Below are 20,983 nucleotides of genomic sequence, written 5' to 3' on the forward strand. Positions count from 1 at the left end.
GAGTCCTTGTTAAAAGCAAGGAATTTAAATTACATTTTTTTTTTCTCTCTCTCTAAAAATAGAACTCAGATATCCCATTGGATGAATATATAATGGAAGACCATTTACATGAAATGTGCTTATTTGTGAGCACAACATCACTTTGTAAATTCACGGAGACAATGTTATTTACATCTCTGTACTGGAGATTATACCTTTGTTACCTCTTCTTATTCCTTTTCTAACGATGAAAATTGAACCATATCCAACACAATGGATATCCTCTGAACAAACGCATACATATATTATGTGTTACGGAGTTTTGAAGTATAAGTTTGCAATGTTATTTTGAACACATGTGGCCAGTATATTCTAATAAATCATGTAAGAGTGGAGGGCGGGGAGGTAATTTGGGTCAATTGATGAAGAATGGAATCAGCTTGTTATGCAAATGCCTGGGAAAAAGAAATTTTGCTGGATTTTTCAACTCCAGATACATATATATGTACATATATAGACGAGAAAGAGAGGCAGAGGTAATGATAATTAAAAAAAGAAATCATGAAGGAAGAAAATATAAATACAAAGCCAAATCAATACCAAAAGTAATCTACAATCTTAAGATTTCTTTAAAGGGATGAGAAAAATTTCAAAGTGATTGCCTCTTGATAAAAAAAGTCAGTCTCACTGACAAATCCATCAAACTTTTAATCATATGATGTAATGCATTATTTCTCTTTCTTTCTTTTTTGACATCTCACAGGTACAAGAGGAATGCAATGATTTATGTACAATTCACACCGTTATCGAATAAAAAATAAAAATTAAATGTAAAAAATCTTCGGACGCAAGACAGACACAGAAACAAGGCACAAGCTTAATGCATCAGTACAAAGGCCTGAATATTGCAGCATCAACGGTATCACAAATTGTTTTCATTATTTCATTCCGTAGTGCAACATCACGACAAACTCTTACAACATACGTTAGTTGAGAGAGAAAGAGAAGGGGGAAAAATTATAAAATAAAAGATAGTCAAGAAAAAGTTTTTGAGGTTCCTCTACACAAACAGAAAGCATGGAACAGTAAAGGAACCTTCTCTATTCACACAAAGAAAAGAGAAGAACGATAAAGAAAGAGAAGGAAGAGAGAAAAGGTAAAATCATGGCAGTATCACAAGATACGTTGCATCACAATGTACAAGGATGTGTGCATGTGTGTATATTCAGACACAAACATATATATATATACAAGCACATGCACAGATTACGCACAAGGGTATTTGCAACTAGAGGATACCAACATAAAATTATCATGTCATAACACTACTTCAGAAATCAAGAATTATAGCGTACGCCCACAGGGTGTATTAAAAAGAATCACTCTTTACATGTTTGCACAGAAAGAGCCTGTCATATCTACGGAAAAGAAAGACGCAGTAAGGAGAAAGAAAGAAGTTAGAGAGAAATACAGCAAATAACATTAATAAATCAATGGGCACCAAGTTCACCTGGGACAGAGTGGGGTCATTCCATAAAATTGGAACCCCTTGTTGGTTATACGTAAGAATAACAACCCTTCATTTTTTGCTCCATTTCTTTTCCTTGTTATCTGTTGATGATTTTGGCATTCTATTTAAAAGTTGTGATATGAATGGAAGATGACATTTGTTTTATATATATATATGCATGTGTATATGTATATATAAGTATACATCATAATAATAAAAAAAAAAAATTATAAAAAAAAAAACTATAAAAATAAAAACATTTACAATACTAAAAATAATTTCAATAATAATATTAACAGTAATCATGACAGTAATAAAAACATAAAAAAACAAAAACAATCAAATATGCCACTGATCTATACAGGAATTCCTGAACTTAACCAAGTAAGCCCTAAACTATCAATAAAACCATCTATCTACTTTAATGCATTCACTGAAAGTCCAGTAATCCTCTCTATTAAATAGATCTATAAACTTCTTACTGGCAGTACTTCCCACTGAACTAACTATACAAATATTAATATCTTTAAAATATATAATTTTCTCTAATCTATACATATGGGAAAAAAAGAATAATATCATGGTAATAATCTTATGAAAAAAAAAGAAAGAAAAAAAGATGATGCTGATAATTACAATAAATATCAGCAGTAATAATAATAATAATAATAATAATAATAATAATAATAATGATAAGAATAAGAATAAAGAAATTATGATTATGATGAATAATATCAACAGATATAAATGCAGAGACACATCGCACTCATTGTCTCTTGCAGGACTCTACTTCCTCTTCTCTTTTTACAATTCCCGGAGTCTCTGCAGCAAAGCATCGGAGGAATCCCCATTCACGGCATTCTGCTGTTGGTTGAAGCTCCTGTCGCGTGACTCCAGGCCCGTTGGGAGTCCTGGCCGCCGCGTGCGAGGCCGGGATGACCGAGCTGGCTGGTTTTCCACATCCACATCGATGGTGTCCGTCCTGCAGTGATGATAAAGACGCTGATGATAACATCAATAGTAACATTGATTAAAACTATCTCAATATCATGCAATTAATAAAATCAAACAATCATCAAAGTATTATTTAGAATACTGAAAAATAGAATAAAGAAATAATCAAAAACAAAATTCTTTTCCATCTTTTCTTCTATTCTGTAATTAGCATCACCCTCAGTATCTAGCCACCCACAAACACACCACACAGGGAAGCACCACCCACACCCACCTGGCCACTGAGCCATCACCTACGAATACACAACTCCATGAAGCATCACTCACACCCACAAGTTCACCCTACTGTGAAGCACTACCCCCACACACCTACACAATCATCCACAACTCACGCCATAGAGCCATCCACCATCCACCCACACCACACACACACAATACAACTAATTACCATCCACACCCATGCATGCTACTCACAGTTTAATTTCTCTGTTGCTAGTTGGCGACTGTGCGGCCAAACCGGAACGCGACCGGCTCCGATTCAGCTGGGCCCTTCTCTCGGCTGTCAAGCAATGCAAGGTGTGAGAATGAGGCAAAATCTAAGGTACAAGTGACGATAAATATAAATTTGAATCATTATTCTTCAAACAGAATAGCTTAAATAAATATATATATATATCATGATGTATATTTTCTAATGAGAAAGTCCAATCTAAATGTACCATCTAATATAAATGCACTGTACAATGACTTTAAAGAATTGCAGGTAAAATTAAAAGGATAAAATGTTAACAGCAATGATCATCCAAAAAAGACTACTACTTTATCAATATTACTATTAATAAAATATCATCAAACCTGGCATTTTTATCATTATTCCACCAATATTTATTCTTCATCACTTAAATAAATCTAAAACAGTCATTACTATTAACATCAATATCACAATACATAAAAAATAAGGTAATTTAATGTTATGTTATACATCCAAGACAACCAAGTTGACACGATTCATGTTAGTGCACTCAAAACATAAAATGTTTATTTACAGACATTAATCTTTAATTTATTGGTTATCTGAGAACACATGAGAGAAATTCATGAAAACATAACAATAATCACATTATACTAATAATCATAAAATAATAATAATAATAATAATAATAAATAATATAAAAAACAATTACCATAATAACAAAATGGATAATAATAATGATAACAAAGATGATGGTAATAATAATAAAAATAATAATGATAGTGATAACAATAAAAGGTGACACCATCTATCTAAAGTGCAATGGTGCTCCAATTTAAAAACAAGAAGAGAGTGAACAAGCATGTGGGTTATTGAAACACTCATTACATGCTAGAAAATATATAAATAACTATAGAAGTAAAAAAATAAAACAATTATAAAGACCATCACTTAGATATGACAGTCCATCATCATTGTCAGTATCTCTGTAAACCCATTTCAGATAATTAAAGAAAAAGAAAAAGAAGAGAAAAGAAAAAAGATGATAACTAGGTAATTAACTCCTAAATGGCAGGTGACCCTCTCAGACGGTCAAAATTCCAACCTCCATTTAATGGTTAAAAATGAATTTGTTTTCACGACTGGTTGTGCCAGTCGCAGTAGGTTGCATCACCTTCCTGAAACTGTACACTATGGCAAAAAAAACAAAAAACAAAAACATTTTCCTGTAACAGGTGTTCGTCTGACTAAATCACTTGGATGTGCACATCTGGTATATCCAAGAAGAAACGAAGAAGAAGAAGAAACGAAGAAGAAGAAGAAGAAGAAGAAGAAATTAAGAGAAAGGTGAAACATATCATCATCAGACAGTAAACTCCTTTATCCTGAAATGATGAACATACAAAAAGAAAGAAAGGAAACAGAGAAGAAGGAAAAAAGAGGAAAGAGAAGAACCCAAATTAATGAGATTAATAAAAATGAAAATATGCCAGTCTATTTTGAAAATGAACTTCCAAGACTGGAAAAAAAAATAATAAATAAATAAAAACAATAACAAATAAAAAATGGAATATAAAATAAATAAATGGAAGGAAGGTAATACAAGAACTACAGGGAAAGAAGATTCTTTTACTGAAAAAATATAAGAGGGAGAAAAAGAATGAAAGAAAAACAGAGAGCTAATGCAATTCTTACTTTCAACATCCACACAATTTTGCTTTTATTACTGATTATTGCAATAGTTAGTTAGCAAAACATTCCAATTTTTGACAATGAATATATTATTTTATTTTAAAAGAATAATATACCATAAAGTTATGCACAAAATGAGAAAAAAGTATAGTTTTTGGGGGTGAGGTTGGGGCTAAAAGACATTTATTTCATTCTTCTCATATATATTATATATATATATATATATATATATACATATATATATTATATATATATATATATATATATAGACAGATAGATAGATATAAATATATATATAAAAAAAAAATATATATATATATATATATATATATATAAAAACTAAACAATATATTTCAATGGTCCATTTTTGGAATGTTCTTGCATTCATTGTGTATTTCCAAATTGTGTACGAAGCTCAGGCATCAGGCAAAATAAGGTAAGGTTAAAGAAGAATTAGTAGTAATAGTAGGAAGAAGAGGCTGATGAGGAATCAGAGGGGGAAAAAAAAAGAGAAAGAAAGAAAGAAAGGGAAAAAAAGAGAGAGATGGAGGAATAGGTGAAAATGGGGAAAAATGGGAGTAAGGGAGGCAGGAAGAATAGCAGTAAGGGAGAAGGGAATGTGTGAGGGAAGGAAGATTAGTTGCAAGAAAGAGAGGGCATGGGAGGAAGGGAGGATAGCAGCGAGGGAGAAGGACAAAGAGAAAAGATTAAAAATTAGAAAAGAAAGCCCACACACACAAACATACATACATGTATATATAAGCTTTCAGGAAATGTAAAAGGTAAATCAAGAAAATAAATAACACAATAAATAAATAAATATATATGAATAAACATACATACATTATAAATATACAAATACATATTATATATATATATATATATATATATATATATATATATATATACATATATATATACATATATATACATATATATATATATATATATATATATATATATATATATATATATATATATACTTAAATATACATATATATATATATATATATATACATATATATATATATATATATATATACATATATATATGTATATATACATATATTTATATATATGTACTTAAAAGTATGATAGTAAAGACACATGAAGGACTCTTATTTGAATGATAGTCTCCTTGAACATAATATACATGTCTAAATAAATAAAAATAAAAATGAAACAATAAAAGTCATAGATAAAAAATAAATTAATCAAAAAAAAAATATATAAAAAAAACTCTTACTCAAAGATATGTTACAAGTGAATAATTTATTTTTTCCCCAACACCTTTTTCCCTGGGATGCAAATGGCAGTGCTTGGGTGTGTAAAAGCAAGCAGGCTTCATTAATTAATATAGGAGAACAGTTACCATTATTGGAGAATGTGGAACTCACTTGATACAATGGTTAACTTGACACAACACTTCATGACTGGATAAAGTGAACTGGTGATATCTTATTTCAATTTAAATATAAAAGAAGTCCATACTCAATATACAGCATGCACATATGTTGCAAGTATACATACATGCATGTACATGTGGAGAAGTGCAAATATGGATGTGCATCTGCACATGGATACGCACACAGTCATGTGCGACACACACACACACACACACACACACACACACACACACACACACACACACACACACACAAGCAAACACACACATGCGCGCGCACACAGACACACACACACACACACACACACACACACACACACACACACACACACACACATGCACGCACAAACACACACACACACACACACACACATACACACACACACACACACACACACACACACACACACACACACACACACACACGCGCACACACACACACACACACACACACACACACACACACACACACACACACACACACATGCACACACACACGCAGACACACGCGCACACGCACACACACACACACGCAGGCACGCACACAAATCCATGTGATCCATGTGTATGAATTTTGTGCAGGTATAAATGCATCAACCACTTTTGCCACTTTGACCTCAATTATATTCATAATAATAAAAAAATTCATAACACAAAACTATGGACAGTGGATGTACTTGTTATCAATTCCACATCCTCCACTTCTTCCCCTTTTAAAAAAATATATATATAAAATCAAAATATTACACAAACTGAAACCACAGAAGCATATTAACACACGGTGACAGGTGCGCATAAGAAGAAAGGGGGAATGGGAGGGGGGGGATGAAGAGGGTCAAACTCTACAAGCAGGCAGTGACACACAATTCATGGGGTCTTGTCTTACCCACAATGGACAAGCTGGCTCCTCCCTGTCAGGTGTGAAATGTCACAGGAATGAGTGAGCAAACAAACCAAAAAAAATTATAGTAGTAGTCAAAGCACAAGCTCGCATTTGTATCTTTTTTTTTTTTTTTTTTTTTTTTGGAGGGGGGAGGTTCCACATACACAGCCTGAATGTTTGTTTCAAGCATGTTGATACTCAAGCTGTATTTATATTGTCTCTTTTATGTATTTAGATGAGTTCAGCAGTAAAACCTCTTTCAGTGCCATTTGTTTAAAGCATTTACTTCATCTTTGAGTCATGAGACCAATATGCATTCTCTTAGAGCTAATGTTTGATTTTCCTAACAGGCTGCCTAGTAAATGGCTTATATAAGACCAAATTGGTGTATAAAGGTTCCTTTTTTGGGGGAAGGTTCATGTGTCAAGGTTGTATTCTGGTCATCTGTAAAGTCTCACCCATTTCCCTATGTAAAGTCGAAGTCATTCTGAAAAGCATACTCCTTTAGTCATGAATAGATGCAAAGCATCTCTAATTCCTAAGAACACACAATGTACATGCTTCATCCTCTTAAAATATCAAATTTCCCGTATGTCTAAGCAATTTTCATTTTTAGCTCAAAATCCAAAGCCTATATTTCACACTCACACATGCATGTACTCACACACACATACAATTACCTCTAACAGACAAAGCACTAAACAGCTCAACTGACACTCATTTCTATTAATTCGCAGTTTTTACTTGATGTACTTTGATGATACATCTTTACTTGTTTATATGCTAAAACTGTTTTCAATACTGATGCTTCTTCGTCCAAGAAAGAATGTTACTGTCTGCATTTAGGGATAACTGCACCCTTAGTACAAAGAATTTCTAAGCTATTAAACTGGGCAGAGAACTCATGAATAATGGCAAATGATGTAAGAATGAGAGATATACACGCAAACTCTGGATGACAGTATATCTCAAACTTATTGCCACATATACTGAACAAATCCTACAAAAAGGAAAACAGTAAATCAATTACATTTTTACTGAACAATACTTTTGCTATCCTGAACATATATGAAAGCAAAGTATACAATGGCACTTTATAGTATAAAATGCTACTAAAAATCCATTTTAAAGCACAAGCACAGCTAGAAACATCTACATGAAATCATTTATAGAGAATACATATATATATATATTACCCAGAGGATTCCAAAAAGCATTATCATTAACTATTTCTTTATGACATTTTTTTAACCTCTCCTTTATATCAATTTCTTTTTTTACCTTTGCCTTAAAAAACTTATTCTTTTGCTTCTTATTCTTACTCTGTTCTTTTCCCGTCTTACGACTGCAGAACTCTACCAGTGCCTTGGCCCACTTGCGACACCCTGAGCCTAATTCTGAATTTTTTTTTTTTTTTTTTTTTTGAATGGTTCAAGAGAGAGAGAGAGAGAAAAAAAAATTGCTGGTGAGGATTTCCCAATATGAAAAGTGTAAAGTGTATAACTATGATTTCAGTGAATGATAAGGTGTATCCCTAATATGTTTGTTCACTCATGTACAAATTGAACAAAGAGCCTAAAATAAGTATGTTGTGATCTACACCTACAAATCTATTTATATCTGCCTGGGAAAACAGCACAGCTATTCACAACAAACCCACAACCCAAGAAAAATAAACTAAACATATATAGTTAAATAAAAAAAATCTGCAAGGTACTGCAAAGAGGTTTCACTACATATTGAACAATGCTAAATCATCAAATTTGTTTAAAACAAGATTCAGACTTGCTGGGAGTCTTCCAAGTTACATCTGTGAATAGCATACACTGAATGGAGTAAGAAAAAAAAATGCATATAAATAAAACAAAACAAAATAAAACTGTAGTTGAAAGTGAACAAGAGCACACTTCAGGAAGAGAGAAAAAAAAATGAAAAAGACAAAAAAATATAAAATACCAACAGTTAAACAAATGCTCACTCAACCCACACATTGACAATAATTATGTCTTCAAGAACTACAACAGTAATCAAACATGGATTAAACAAACACTAAAGATCTAAAAACTTTCTTATCTGTAGAAAATGAAAGAATAACAGAAGGATTAGTGAATATAAGTAATACTCAATAAACAGAAAAAAAGCCCTACAGTGAATAAATCATATTTGTATACATATTTTTCATTACTTCATCACTTCTCCAAAAATGTTTCAAGTTTAACCTATATGAATAATGAACATGTACACATACACGAATCATCAAATGATTCTTCCTACATTTTGCACTAACTGCAGTGAACCAAAACATTGCCTGCCTTCTTGCTTTTGAAAGAGACACTCTGTTTGTGGATTGGCTAAAATTAATATTTCTACATATAATGTCTATCTGGTTCATTACAATAGTAATGAATTCTATATCTGTCAAAGTTATCATATGAAATCCTATCCAAAAGATAAAAAAAAAATTGTATGTAATTTTAAAAAGAAAGACAGAAAAAGAAGATGAAATTCACTATAACTACCAACAAATAGAATAAAAAAGGAAGTAGAAAATTAAAATTTGGGAGAGAGAGAGAGAAAGAAAGAGAGAGAGAGAGAGAGAAAAAAAAAAAAAACAGTCCTAGGAAAAAACCTTTATGGAGCACCCTACCTGTTGTTTTGCCTGGCCGCCTCCTACGTCCAGCTCCCATGACATCAAAGGCCTGGCCCGTGTTGATGAGCTGCATCAGCTGATCCACAACCTCTGTATTGCTCTGGTCGTTCGTGACGTCGTGTAGCGCTCGTTGCCGGTTGTCTCTCTCTGCACGCTCCACCTTCTCCCGTTCTGCACGTTCCTTGGCCTCGCGGTCCCTCTGTCGCTTCTCCTCCTCTTTGACAATTTGTTCTTTGGCGTGCTATTGTGGGTGAGGAAGGGAAGGTGTAAAGGGGCAAGGAAAACAAAAATAAAGCATTTACTTGGGAGAGATAAAGAGTTGAATATGGTGAGAGTGCCTTTTGTCTAAATGCTGGTCTTTTCTAATTAAGACCTGAACTGAAGGCAAGTACACTGCATATGACATTGAAGCATAATGAAGGATATCAAAAACATCTAATGCACATATAAATTATATAAACCATTAAAATCTGGATCATATAAAAACAAATAAAAAAAATCCATCCCTCTTCCTCCCCATCCTGCAAACCATCATATCAGTTGTAAAAAACATATTCAAAGTATTAGTGCAAAATGCAACAACAAAAAGATCATGGGGCAAAAATACCAAGATGCTCCTGAGACTCAAATAAAAAATGAAGTTTTATGAAAAGATTTTAGGCTACATGGCAATAAAGTGAAGATTAAAAAAAAAAAAAAAAAAAAAAAAAAAAAAAAAAGGTAACTATTCATATAATAGGTTAATATCATGTCTGCTATTAACTGATAAAACTGAGACAGTAAACCAAATAGCAATAAAGAATATATATCTAACTGCCTTACCATACCTTTTGGCTATCTAAAAATAGATAATGAAAAAAGAAAAGAGAAAATTATGAGGAGATAAAGAAGAAGAAGAAGAAGAAGAGAAAAGAGGCACCAATGAACTCACTTTATATAAAGCAATAAACTCGTTGATGTCCCTGAAGAAGTCCTCTTGCGAGTACTTGTTGACCTCAAAGGTGAAGAGGTCCGATACCTGCACGAACCTCTTCTGCATCATGGCGAATTCCGTCTCCAAAAGAGACACATCCTCTTCAGCTGTCTGGTGAAACTCCTCAAACTTCTCTTTAAACCTAGAAGAGATTTCCCATGGCTCTGTCAGTCTACATCACGGTGCAAATGGAAAGGGTTGGAGAGGTCGACCAGTAATACTAAGTACTGCAACGTACCTCTGGGTGGCACAAGCATATTTACTCAGACTGTGAGTGAGTACAAGCAAGAACATTGACATTAATAATAAATACTACTTCTACTACTAATAATAATCATCATCATAATGACAAACATATTACCTTGAGTACATGTACATAGGTTCCACTTCCATACACACCTATGTGCACTATTAGTGATAATCAAGACAATAACAATAACACCAATTGAAATTAAAATTGAGTTGAATAATACTGACATTACTACTACTACCAGTAATATTAACCAAATTTTTATAACAGCTGATTGGGGTCTGCACACAGAGAGAGAGAGAGAGAGAGAGAGAGAGAGAGAGAGAGAGAGAGAGAGAGAGAGAGAGGGAGAGAGGGAGAGAGGGAGAGAGGGAGAGAGGGAGAGAGGGAGAGAGGGAGAGACGGAGAGAGGGAGAGAGGGAGGGAAGGAGGGAGGGAGGGAGGGAGGGAGAGAGAGAGAGAGAGAGAGAGAGAGAGAGAGAGAGAGAGAGAGAGAGAGAGAGAGAGAGAGAGAGAGAGAGAGAGACAGAGAGAGACAGAGAGAGACAGAGAGAGAGAGAGGGAGAGGGGGGAGGGAGGGAGGGAGGGAGGGAGGGAGGGAGGGAGGGAGGGAGGGAGGGAGGGAGAGAGAGAGAGACAGAGACAGAGAGAGAGAGAGAGAGACAGAGAGAGAGAGAGACAGAGAGAGAGAGAGAGAGAGAGAGAGAGAGAGAGAGAGAGAGAGAGAGAGAGAGAGAGAGAGAGAGAGAGAGAGAGAGGGAGAGAGAGAGGGAGAGAAGGAGGGAGAGAGGGAAAGAGAAAGTATTACCATCTGGATAATGCAAATCAAATGGCAAATATGGACATTGGGAAATGGCCATAAAGCTAAAAGTGCTTATGCACAAAGAGAGTAAATAACTTCACAAATAGGAGGCATACAGCCTTGCCACCACACACACACACACATTCATGTGCTCCCCGCCTACAAACAACCACCTGACAGAGCGGCTGCTCATGTAACCCTAACGCCCGGATTTTTGGCGATCTGATTGCCTTAACGCAACTGGATCTAATGGGTTAAGTAAGAGAATGTGCAATATTTGATAAAATGATTATGGATTTTTTTGTTTTGTTTACTAATTTACTATTTACTTATCATAAAGTTTAGATGCATGTGATGCGTTTCGAATCCTAATACAGTTCAACGAAGTCATCTATCCTGGTCACAATAAATAATAATGAGCTTAAGGAGCAAGTGAGAAATGCTTCAAACTGAGCCTGCATGCATTTTCTATGATTGCAATTACAAGCACAAAAGCTATATCTAGCAAGCTCATGTCAGCGAGCATACAAGACACTGAATGGAGAAGTAGAGTGAGGGGGAAAAAAACCTTGCTTCCTCACTATATAAAGGAAGGGAGGGAGGGAGGGGGATGCTCACTTAAATAAAAGAAATGGTTGAAATATTCTTTCTACATACCAATAAATGTTTCATTCTGATTTGATTTGGCTAACAATCTAGTTCCCTGCTTAACCCCTTGGTAACGGGTGTAGAAAACTAAAAAAAAAAACTATGCTCAGGCGATCATTGGCAACGAGATGACTTTGAGCGCGGGAGTTCGGTACATCAAGCCGAATCACCGGCTCGTAGAGCTTTGGCGCGCCACCAAGGCATACAGCCGCACGCCACATTTTGAGTGGTTTGTTTTGACGCATATCGGCGTGACCTGTCGTTAAGGGGTTAAATGAAAAATAATATTTCATGTGTGTATCTACTGAATACTTTGCAAAATATCACATACTTGTCTTCTGGATCTTGTTTGGTGTGCCTTTGCAGATCATTGCCAATGTTCTTGATCTCCTTCTTCATCTTTGCGATATTGGCCTTCACTGCCTCTACGTTGACTCTTTCTGCATCAGAGAAATGCAAGAGGCCATCTTCAAAGTCTGCACTGTCAGGTTCCTCCTTCATCAATGTCTCTGCCAGGTAATGCAGTAAAGTGTGGCCATCTGCATTCTTTGTGTTTGACAACTTGGGCAAGAAACTGATGTCGAACCCTAGGGTGTCAGCATTCCTGGAGCCCGCATTTAGAACATTACCAAACTCCAGGATGTATGACAACACCTTCTCAAACTTCTTGGAGTTAATAAGCTCATCCAGGGCAGCTTTGGTGTTCACAATATCCAGCCGGGTTTCTTTGACTAATGATGGATAATCTGTCTTGAAGGCCATGTTCTTGAGGAGTGGAATTAGCTTCTTGATTTTGCCTATTCTGTGGATGAAACGTTCACCCTCGGCAAGGTCTTCTTCCGGGTCCTCCAGTGACGTGAGCTTCTTGATGATCTCGTGATCTGGCATGGCCATGATCAGTGTTTGCAGTGTAGATGAGTCTGGCACACCAGTGGAGTCCACGCAGAGGATAGATTCGTCGCATTGGAGGATGGCCAGCCGAATATCGTCCAGACTCATGTGCTTGAACTGACCTCGGAGGGCAATGGACAGGTTCTGGTTGGTCTTTTGGTCCAGCACCCGCAACTCCTTGTCCTTCTTTGTGGCCTTCTCCACTTGCTCCACATTCTTCTTTTTCACTTGCTTCACTGCAAACCTTTCGCTGAGGTCCTTCAACACGTCCTGCTTGACCTTGATGTCCTTCTTGTTTAGACGAACCCATAAACTGTTCTCGCTCATCTTGTTTGGTATCACTTTGTTCCACTGAAGCCGTTTTGTTTGAGCAGGAGGCTTTATTGTCTTCCTTAGTGTCATGCCGTATGGCAGGCTCTCCACTGGCGGCCTCATTGCAGGCATGCCTGGAGGTGGAGGTGGACCCATTCCAGGAGGAGGAGGGGGACCTGGGGGACCACCTGGTGGTGGAGGAGGAGGGGGAGGACCACCCATACCTGGAAGTGGTGGTGGAGGAGGTGGTCCTCCCATTCCAGGTAGAGGTGGAGGTGGTGGAGGACCACCCATACCTGGAGGTGGTGGTGGTGGAGGTGGTCCTCCCATCCCAGGTGGAGGTGGAGGTGGTGGAGGACCACCTCCAGGCATGGGAGGTGGAGGAGGTCCACCACCTACCATCTGCTCTAAACCAGGTACATTTGGTAATCCACCCTTTTTACCTGGATCTCCACCATGTTTCAGGGCCTCTTCATAGCGACTCTTGACCAGTGACAGCTCAGCCTCTAGCTTCTGATTTTTGGTAAGAGCTTCTTCTAACTGTATCTGGTACTCTGATGCTAGCTTTTCATTTTTGTTACGTGTCTCTTCCTTGAACTGGTCAAGAAGGGTATCTACTTTTATCTCAAATCTCTTTGTGGCTCGGAAATCGGGGTCACACCCACTTCGGTGTAGGACAATCTGTGAAATGCACTCCTCTATTAACTTAAAGTAGGCTTGTCTGACATTTTCATCATCCCTGATAAAGGCAAGGTGCTGCAAGATGGACAGGAAAGGCATCTCGCAGTTGGAGTCTTGTACTTGCTGCCTGACAATCTCAAAGCAGCGACCTAAATCCTCCATCTCATCCACATGTGTGAAGAAGCGGTCTTGCCAGTCCTCAAAGTCCTCCTTCTTTGAGCTGTTAAACACCTCAAGCTGTGTCTTCATGTCAATGTGCTCACTGCTCTTTAGAATCTCTAAGAGGTCCTGCAGGCCCATCCTCATGAACTCATTTCGCAAGTGCATCCGAAAGTCAAGATTATCATCAGGCACGAAGTTGATGATGGCATTGATGAGCGAGAGGCAGCTGAGCCTTAAGGGGTCGTTGCCTTGCATGCCCAGCCCCATGATGATTGGTGTAAACCTTTCCTGCTTCTTGAGCTCCCCCACAATAGTGATGGCATCCAAGACCTCTCTGTGCCCATCCAGCCCATCTTGCTGCCAGATGGGGAGGCAGAAAGAGCAGAGGAGTCGCAAGACCTCAAGCATGATATTGGGTTTAGAGGGGTTGAGGGATTGTGCCAGGAGGGTGAAGCCTTCTGCTTGTTTGAAGAACTCTTTGATGCCCACAATGTTGTTGCAGATGACCTTGAGGCACTTGATGGCTTCATACTGCACATTGTCCCACTGACGGTTATTATTGCCACTGCAATAAAAAAAGCACTGTCAGGTATGGCTTACTTAGAAGTAAAAGGAATAAAATCAATGGGTAAAAGAAGAGCATTAAAAACTATATTCAAGTACAAGGGTATAAATAGGCATTTATAGGCAATAAAATATACTAAAAGGAGGAATTCCTAGGATTCAAGTCCTTAATATATCATCTTGAATAATAAAGTACAACATGAAAAGGAATGGAATCTTGTAACTAGAATGGTCAAACTGCAAGACATTAAATATTTACTATCTCCCAATAAATCAGTCACTAATGATGTAATTTCTCCTTTATTTGTTTCAGAAAATAAACACCAGTCTCTCTTTTTAACTAGTCACAATGTCGCAATATAACTTTAAATATTGCAATTCTGCTAACTTTGGAACATCCTGCAATTTGACCAATTATCAAACTTTTAGTTCTGAACTGCCAAAGTTCTTGAATACACAAGACATTCAGCCTTTATTTCAATCAAGCGACATACATGATTCACTGACACAGCCAGATTTTTATTCAAGAGAGAGGAGAGAGAGGAAAGAGAGAGGAGAGAGAGAGAGAGAGAGAGAGAGAGAGAGAGAGAGAGAGAGAGAGAGAGAGAGAGAGAGAGAGAGAGAAAAGAGAAGAGAGGAGAGAGAGAGAGATGGGGAGAACAAGGGAAGAAGGGAGAGACTGGGGGGAGGAAGAGAGAGCAACAGAGAGAGAGAGAGAGAGAGAGAGAGAGAGAGAGAGAGAGAGAGAGAGAGAGAGAGAGAGAGAGAGAGAGAGAGAGAGAGAGAGAGAGAGAGAGAGAGAGAGAGAGAGAGAGAGAGAGAGAGAGAGAGAGAGAGAGAGAGAGAGAGAGAGAGAGAGAGAGAGAGAAAGAGAGAAAGAGAAAGAGAGAAAGAGAGAGTCAGAGAGAGAGAGAGAGAGAGAGAGAGAGAGAGAGAGAGAGAGAGAGAGAGAGAGAGAGAGAGAGAGAGAGAGAGAGAGAGAGAGAGAGAGAGAGAGAGAGAGAGACAGAGAGAGCAAGAGAGCAAGAGAGCAAGAGAGCGAGAGAGACAGAGAGAGCAAGAGAGCGAGAGAGCGAGAGAGACAGAGAGAGAGAGAGAGAGAGAGAGAGAGAGAGAGAGAGAGAGAGAGAGAGAGAGAGAGAGAAAGAGAGAGAGAAACAAAGACCAACAGAGACAGATTAATTCAGGACTGTTTATGCCCCCAAAAATAACATCTTGTAACCTGAAAGCTGTTAATACCACAAAGACTAGAAACATACAGAATAAAGCCAAATATACATATTAAAAATCAGCTCCTTCCTGTTTCTCACCATATAATTTCCATCATCAACAACTTTGGCAGCATCACAGTCACCTCATCAAAATTTCCAGACAGCTGCCTGACATTCACCAAACACCTCTAAGGGATAGTATAGTCTCCTACCTGTCACAAACTTATCACAATAAAAGCAGGTACTATTCTACGGTAAGCTACATTCTCATACCAAGCTCAATGAGATATGGCCTAAAAGAAATGGCAGTATCAATTAAAGAAAATGTATATCAAAAACTATTGACCAACAGAAAGGAATATACACTAATGAAAAGAAGAACTGGAAGCCGAATGTACACTTAGCATATCTGGTACTAGATACCAATTTTGCTCTACTTTTCTCCTGACATGTTATGGTGTCCTGAAATTCCTCAATGAGCCTGGCAGAAATAAGATAAACAATAATAAAAAAAAAGAAAATTATGCGCTACAAATTGTGACCTTTATTTTACTCACCCTTCTTGCCCACTACAGTAAAGTTGTCAGCAGAGGTAACAGAGAAAAAAAATCTAAAGTTAGTGATGGAAAATACATCAGGCAGAAGAGACATGCTTAAAGAATAATAAACAGATTAATTGGAAAAGATGACGGAGGCACGTACTGTGAGATTTCTTTTAACGGACGAATGAATATAACTTGTGAACGTTCTTTACTGTATGTGGCCTTAATGAGTTTTTCCTTGACAAATGAATGGGTCATTTGTTGCTTTAAAAAAAAATCAACTGTCCCCTATTTATAATTAGAAATTGGCAAACTAAATTCACTGGAAAGATAATGTAATAGGCATCCAATTATAATTTCTTTGATTCCCTTATTCCAAAAATCTACTGAACAAAACACAGTTGGGGAAATCACCAACAGTACGTTCACTTTCCATAAAAATAAGTCATACAAACTAGGGGCAAACTTCAAAGTGTTAAGTTCTATGTTCACAAGTGTATCCATGACTATTTACATGTTATGTTACTGGAATGAGTGTAAAGAAAGATTAAAAGAGATATCAGATGAAAAATAGGGTTAACCCATTGGCGACGGGTATAGAAAACTAAAAAAAAACTCTACGCTCTGGCGAACCGCGGCAACGCGCCGACTTTGAGCGCGTGAATCATTGCCTCGGGGCGCTTTGGCGCGCAGCCACGGCGGACAGCCACATGCCACATTTTGAGCGTATTGTTATGACGCCTATAGGCGTGACCCGTCGCCATTGGGTTAAGGACAATAAGAATAAAAACCAAATAGAGAGAAAAATCCAGAGAATGTTGCTACTAGAATCTTTGTGTGTGTCAATGAGACCCCAGATTTGTCTCTTTCATATTTGCTCTAAAATAAGATCATTTAAAAGGATAAAAGGATAGAAAATGTTGACCAATGTCTGAGATGAAAAAATGCTGAATAGTTCAATTCTTTGAGAAATGATAGCCCAATGCACACCATCATAACATCAACCATAAGGATATAAAAAACTGTATGGCATTCTAACCCTTAAAATGTGCATACCCTGGAATATAATATGATCGTCACAATGTTACATGACAAACAGCATCAAGTCTCTTACTGCTGCTGTGAATATTGATGTATCATAAAGTTCCTTAGCAGACCCAATGCTACTTTACTATGCTATATTATTATTACTTCCATACATTAACTATAGAGATGGATGTGAATTGCCACCAACTTGCTGCACCCTTGGTAAGGATAAGGATAAGTCCGATATGCGAAGTTGAGCCTCGCCCGGGCTATGCCCCTGAGGGGAGCCCGGCCTGTGTTGACTAATGCCGACTCGCTAACATGTGTCAGCTGGTGCTGACTCGGGTGAGCCTAGTCCTTACCCGCCGTGGTGCCCAGCCACAGCAGTAACCTCCAGGTGACAATTGCAATGTCTCACGCCTGGGCGGGGCACGAACCACCGACCCCTCGGATGAGAGGCCGACATGTTGCCACTGTACTAGCCCGGAGGCTCTTGGTAAGGACTATCTCAAAGCCTTATATACTCTACGGTGCCCTATTGTACCAATTAGAACAATTTCTTAGGTGCTGGTTGTTGACGTGGAACTGTGAAATAAAGAGAACATTTTCACATCTGAACTCACTGGTTATGGGCACAGCTCTCATGAGACAATTAGCATACCCTTCAGGACCTCACCTGATTTCCCCATTCCTGAATTTCTGTGATTTTAATTTCTGTTATTAACCCTTTGTTCACAGGTGGCATCTACTATAATGCCATGGTGGTGTAGTGCTATGACGCAGGTGGCATACCTACAGATGTGGCCCATTTGGATATAACTGTTTGGTGGACCACACTGCTGCCGAAAAAGCCCACGCACATTGGGTTAATATTGACAGTATTACCATTATCATAGAGTTTTTGACTTAATAATTTAAGAAACATAGTTACAGTAAGAAATATCATTATCATTTTTTTCCCCAAAAATCAAGGACAAGGTAAACAGGTGAGATAGGTAAGACTAGTAACTGCCTTGGTGACTAAGCACTTGTAGAGCCATCTACGTGTAAACAAAACATACAGCTAAAAGCACAACGGCATGGCACAGGAGAGAAGCCCAACTATTTGCTTTAGAGCTTCACAGACTTCACAGACTTATCTACATAGACAAAATTGTTATGCAGCATTAAAGAAATCTATGTATCTAATAAAATAAGTGAATTTAACAAACGGTGCATCTTAATCTATACATAACAACTGATTCGACAAAATAGTATCAATACATGGACAATATTCTTAAAGAAATCCTATTAAACTGTCTTTTTCAGTCATTTGAAGAATATCTGACACGGGTGATTGCTAACTTCTATTCACATGGGTGCCTTAGGGTGTCTGCAAGTGTGTGTATTCCTGTTCAAGAGATAAGTGAAATAATACTGATATGAAATTTCTGTAGTTCTCAGATTCTATAATTCTTATAACGCAATTCAAATATATTGTGTGAAATATATTCACTACAGCAACAGCATATCTTCATAGGCAAATTAAAGTTCCATTACTTAAGCATTCCTCATATTTTGACTTGACAGCAAAGATTCCAAAATCAAATTGTTAGTAATCAATTAATTAAGGTTTTATACAAAAGTGAATTAACAATGACATTAGATTATCTCTAAAACAAATAAGGGAAAAAATAATAATAATAAATGAAAAAAAAGGAAAAATGCTTCATAAAAATATGTATAATGACAGAAAATTTATTCACTAATTTATTCTACTATAATTAGGAAATGTAAGCTAGAATACAACACTAGTTCAAGTTATATCTCATGCACAACTATTCAAAGAGTTCAGGAATTCTAGGGATGTTCAATGGGGAAACACACTACATTAATTCCTCTAAAAGCCACACAAGAGTAATATCTATCAATTTTGGGGGGGTTTATTGTCACGAATCGCTAAAACTAACTGATAACAATTACCTCCTCCTGAACTTCCAAGGGACAACCAATAACCATACCTTATCAACAATGAATACCTTTATACTTTTATCTCTTTGCTCAAATTTTAATTAATTTCTCAAAATTTGGCTCAGGCTTGGGTTCAGCCAACAGGCTTCAGCTACATGCAATTAAAAAAACAATGTGGAAACTCTATTAAGAAAAGCCTTGATAAAATTACAACAACAATAATTATCAAAACAATAAGTAATGATGAAGCTAAATGCAAAAATACATCTCTTACCTCCTGTAGCACTCATTCAGGATGGACAGTAGGCCCTTGAGGCCCTTTTGTGCAAATTCTTGCACCCACTGGATCTTGTTGCTCCGCAGTGCCACCTGCAGACTCTCCAGGTTCTTGAAGATGGATTTGACGCTGAGGTCGTCACGCTTCAGGTACTCGATGTAGTCCTGCGGAGCCTCCAGCCTGTGCTGTGTCTGAGCCATCACCTGTAATGAGTATATACTAGGTGAGATGAAAATCTAAGAGAAGACAAGCAAGAGATGTAAAAGCAGCAATGGGTATGAAGTTTGAGCATAATTTACATAAAACAAAACAAGTAATAATGGTCATAAAGCCCTCTAAAGCAGACAAGAAAATCTGCTTATTTGCTTCCTGACACTGATGTAAATGGAGGCCTTGATTTTTCCTATAGAGAGGAAGCAAAGTGAAAGAGCTTATAGGTGGTTAAGTTACAGGTTAGGTATCCATTTCAAGACCTGCTCTTTAATGCTATAACTGTGCCATACGTCACATAACAGAGAAGTCAAAACAAAGAGGTGATAGTTAGAGTAGTTATATACTCTTTGTCTTTTTTAACTTTTTAAATATTTATGGAATGGTTAGCCGTAAAACTTGTCATTGGTATCCATCTCTCACCTTGTGGTTACTGGCCAACATGAGCCTCATTTTATCAACAGATGTGTTGGTTAGCATCATGCTCTCTTCCGGGATGTTCATGTCAGTCATCATCTGCTGGAACTTGGCTTTAACCTGTCATAGAAAAATTGAGAACACTTTCATCAAATACTTGTAGAGGAATTTCAGATTGCTATGCTTAAGTAACAGAGGTAAGTAAAAATAGGTTGAATAGATATCCTCTTTCTTGCTTCCTCATTGTTGAGATAAGAGTCTCAAAATAAGTCCATAGGTAAATGCACTGATCCTTGACCCCTGAACTTATAAGCCTTTTCCTCCTCTGATCTGAATCCTTTGCTGTTCAGTTACAAAATGTTGTGCTTTCCAGGATGATTAGGTAAGAAAGGAGAGGATAAAAAGGAGGAGGAGGAGGAGGAGGAGGAGGAGGAGGAGGAGGAGGCAGAAGAGGGAGGTAGAGGAAGAGGAGGAGGGGATGATAGTGGAGCTGACAGAAGGGAATGAGGGAGGAAAGGAGGT

The 20,983-nt window shown here is 37.2% G+C and overlaps 1 protein-coding gene across 4 annotated transcripts in view; it reads right to left on the bottom strand.

Moving 5' to 3' along the window:
* Positions 1–2,160: 2,160 nt before the first annotated feature.
* Positions 2,161–20,983, bottom strand: part of LOC125039930 (protein diaphanous-like) — a 26,213-nt gene continuing 7,390 nt past the window's right edge. For 2 of the 4 annotated variants that reach the window (XM_047634302.1, XM_047634301.1), the window contains exons 4-11: positions 20,468–20,581; positions 19,832–20,037; positions 16,597–16,608; positions 12,550–14,829; positions 10,477–10,660; positions 9,543–9,786; positions 2,918–3,002; positions 2,161–2,471 (exon numbers count right to left, since the gene is read on the bottom strand). In XM_047634302.1, coding sequence (XP_047490258.1) covers positions 2,294–2,471; positions 2,918–3,002; positions 9,543–9,786; positions 10,477–10,660; positions 12,550–14,829; positions 16,597–16,608; positions 19,832–20,037; positions 20,468–20,581 — 3,303 coding nt within the window. In that variant the 3' untranslated portion in view covers positions 2,161–2,293. Of the gene's footprint in view, positions 2,472–2,917; positions 3,003–6,898; positions 6,924–9,542; positions 9,787–10,476; positions 10,661–12,549; positions 14,830–16,596; positions 16,609–19,831; positions 20,038–20,467; positions 20,582–20,983 lie in introns of all 4 variants that reach the window. The other 2 variants (XM_047634304.1, XM_047634303.1) reach the window with 2 other exon arrangements.

Source organism: Penaeus chinensis, chromosome 28 (genome assembly GCF_019202785.1).
Source record: "Penaeus chinensis breed Huanghai No. 1 chromosome 28, ASM1920278v2, whole genome shotgun sequence".
NCBI classification, from domain to species: Eukaryota; Metazoa; Arthropoda; class Malacostraca; order Decapoda; family Penaeidae; genus Penaeus; species Penaeus chinensis.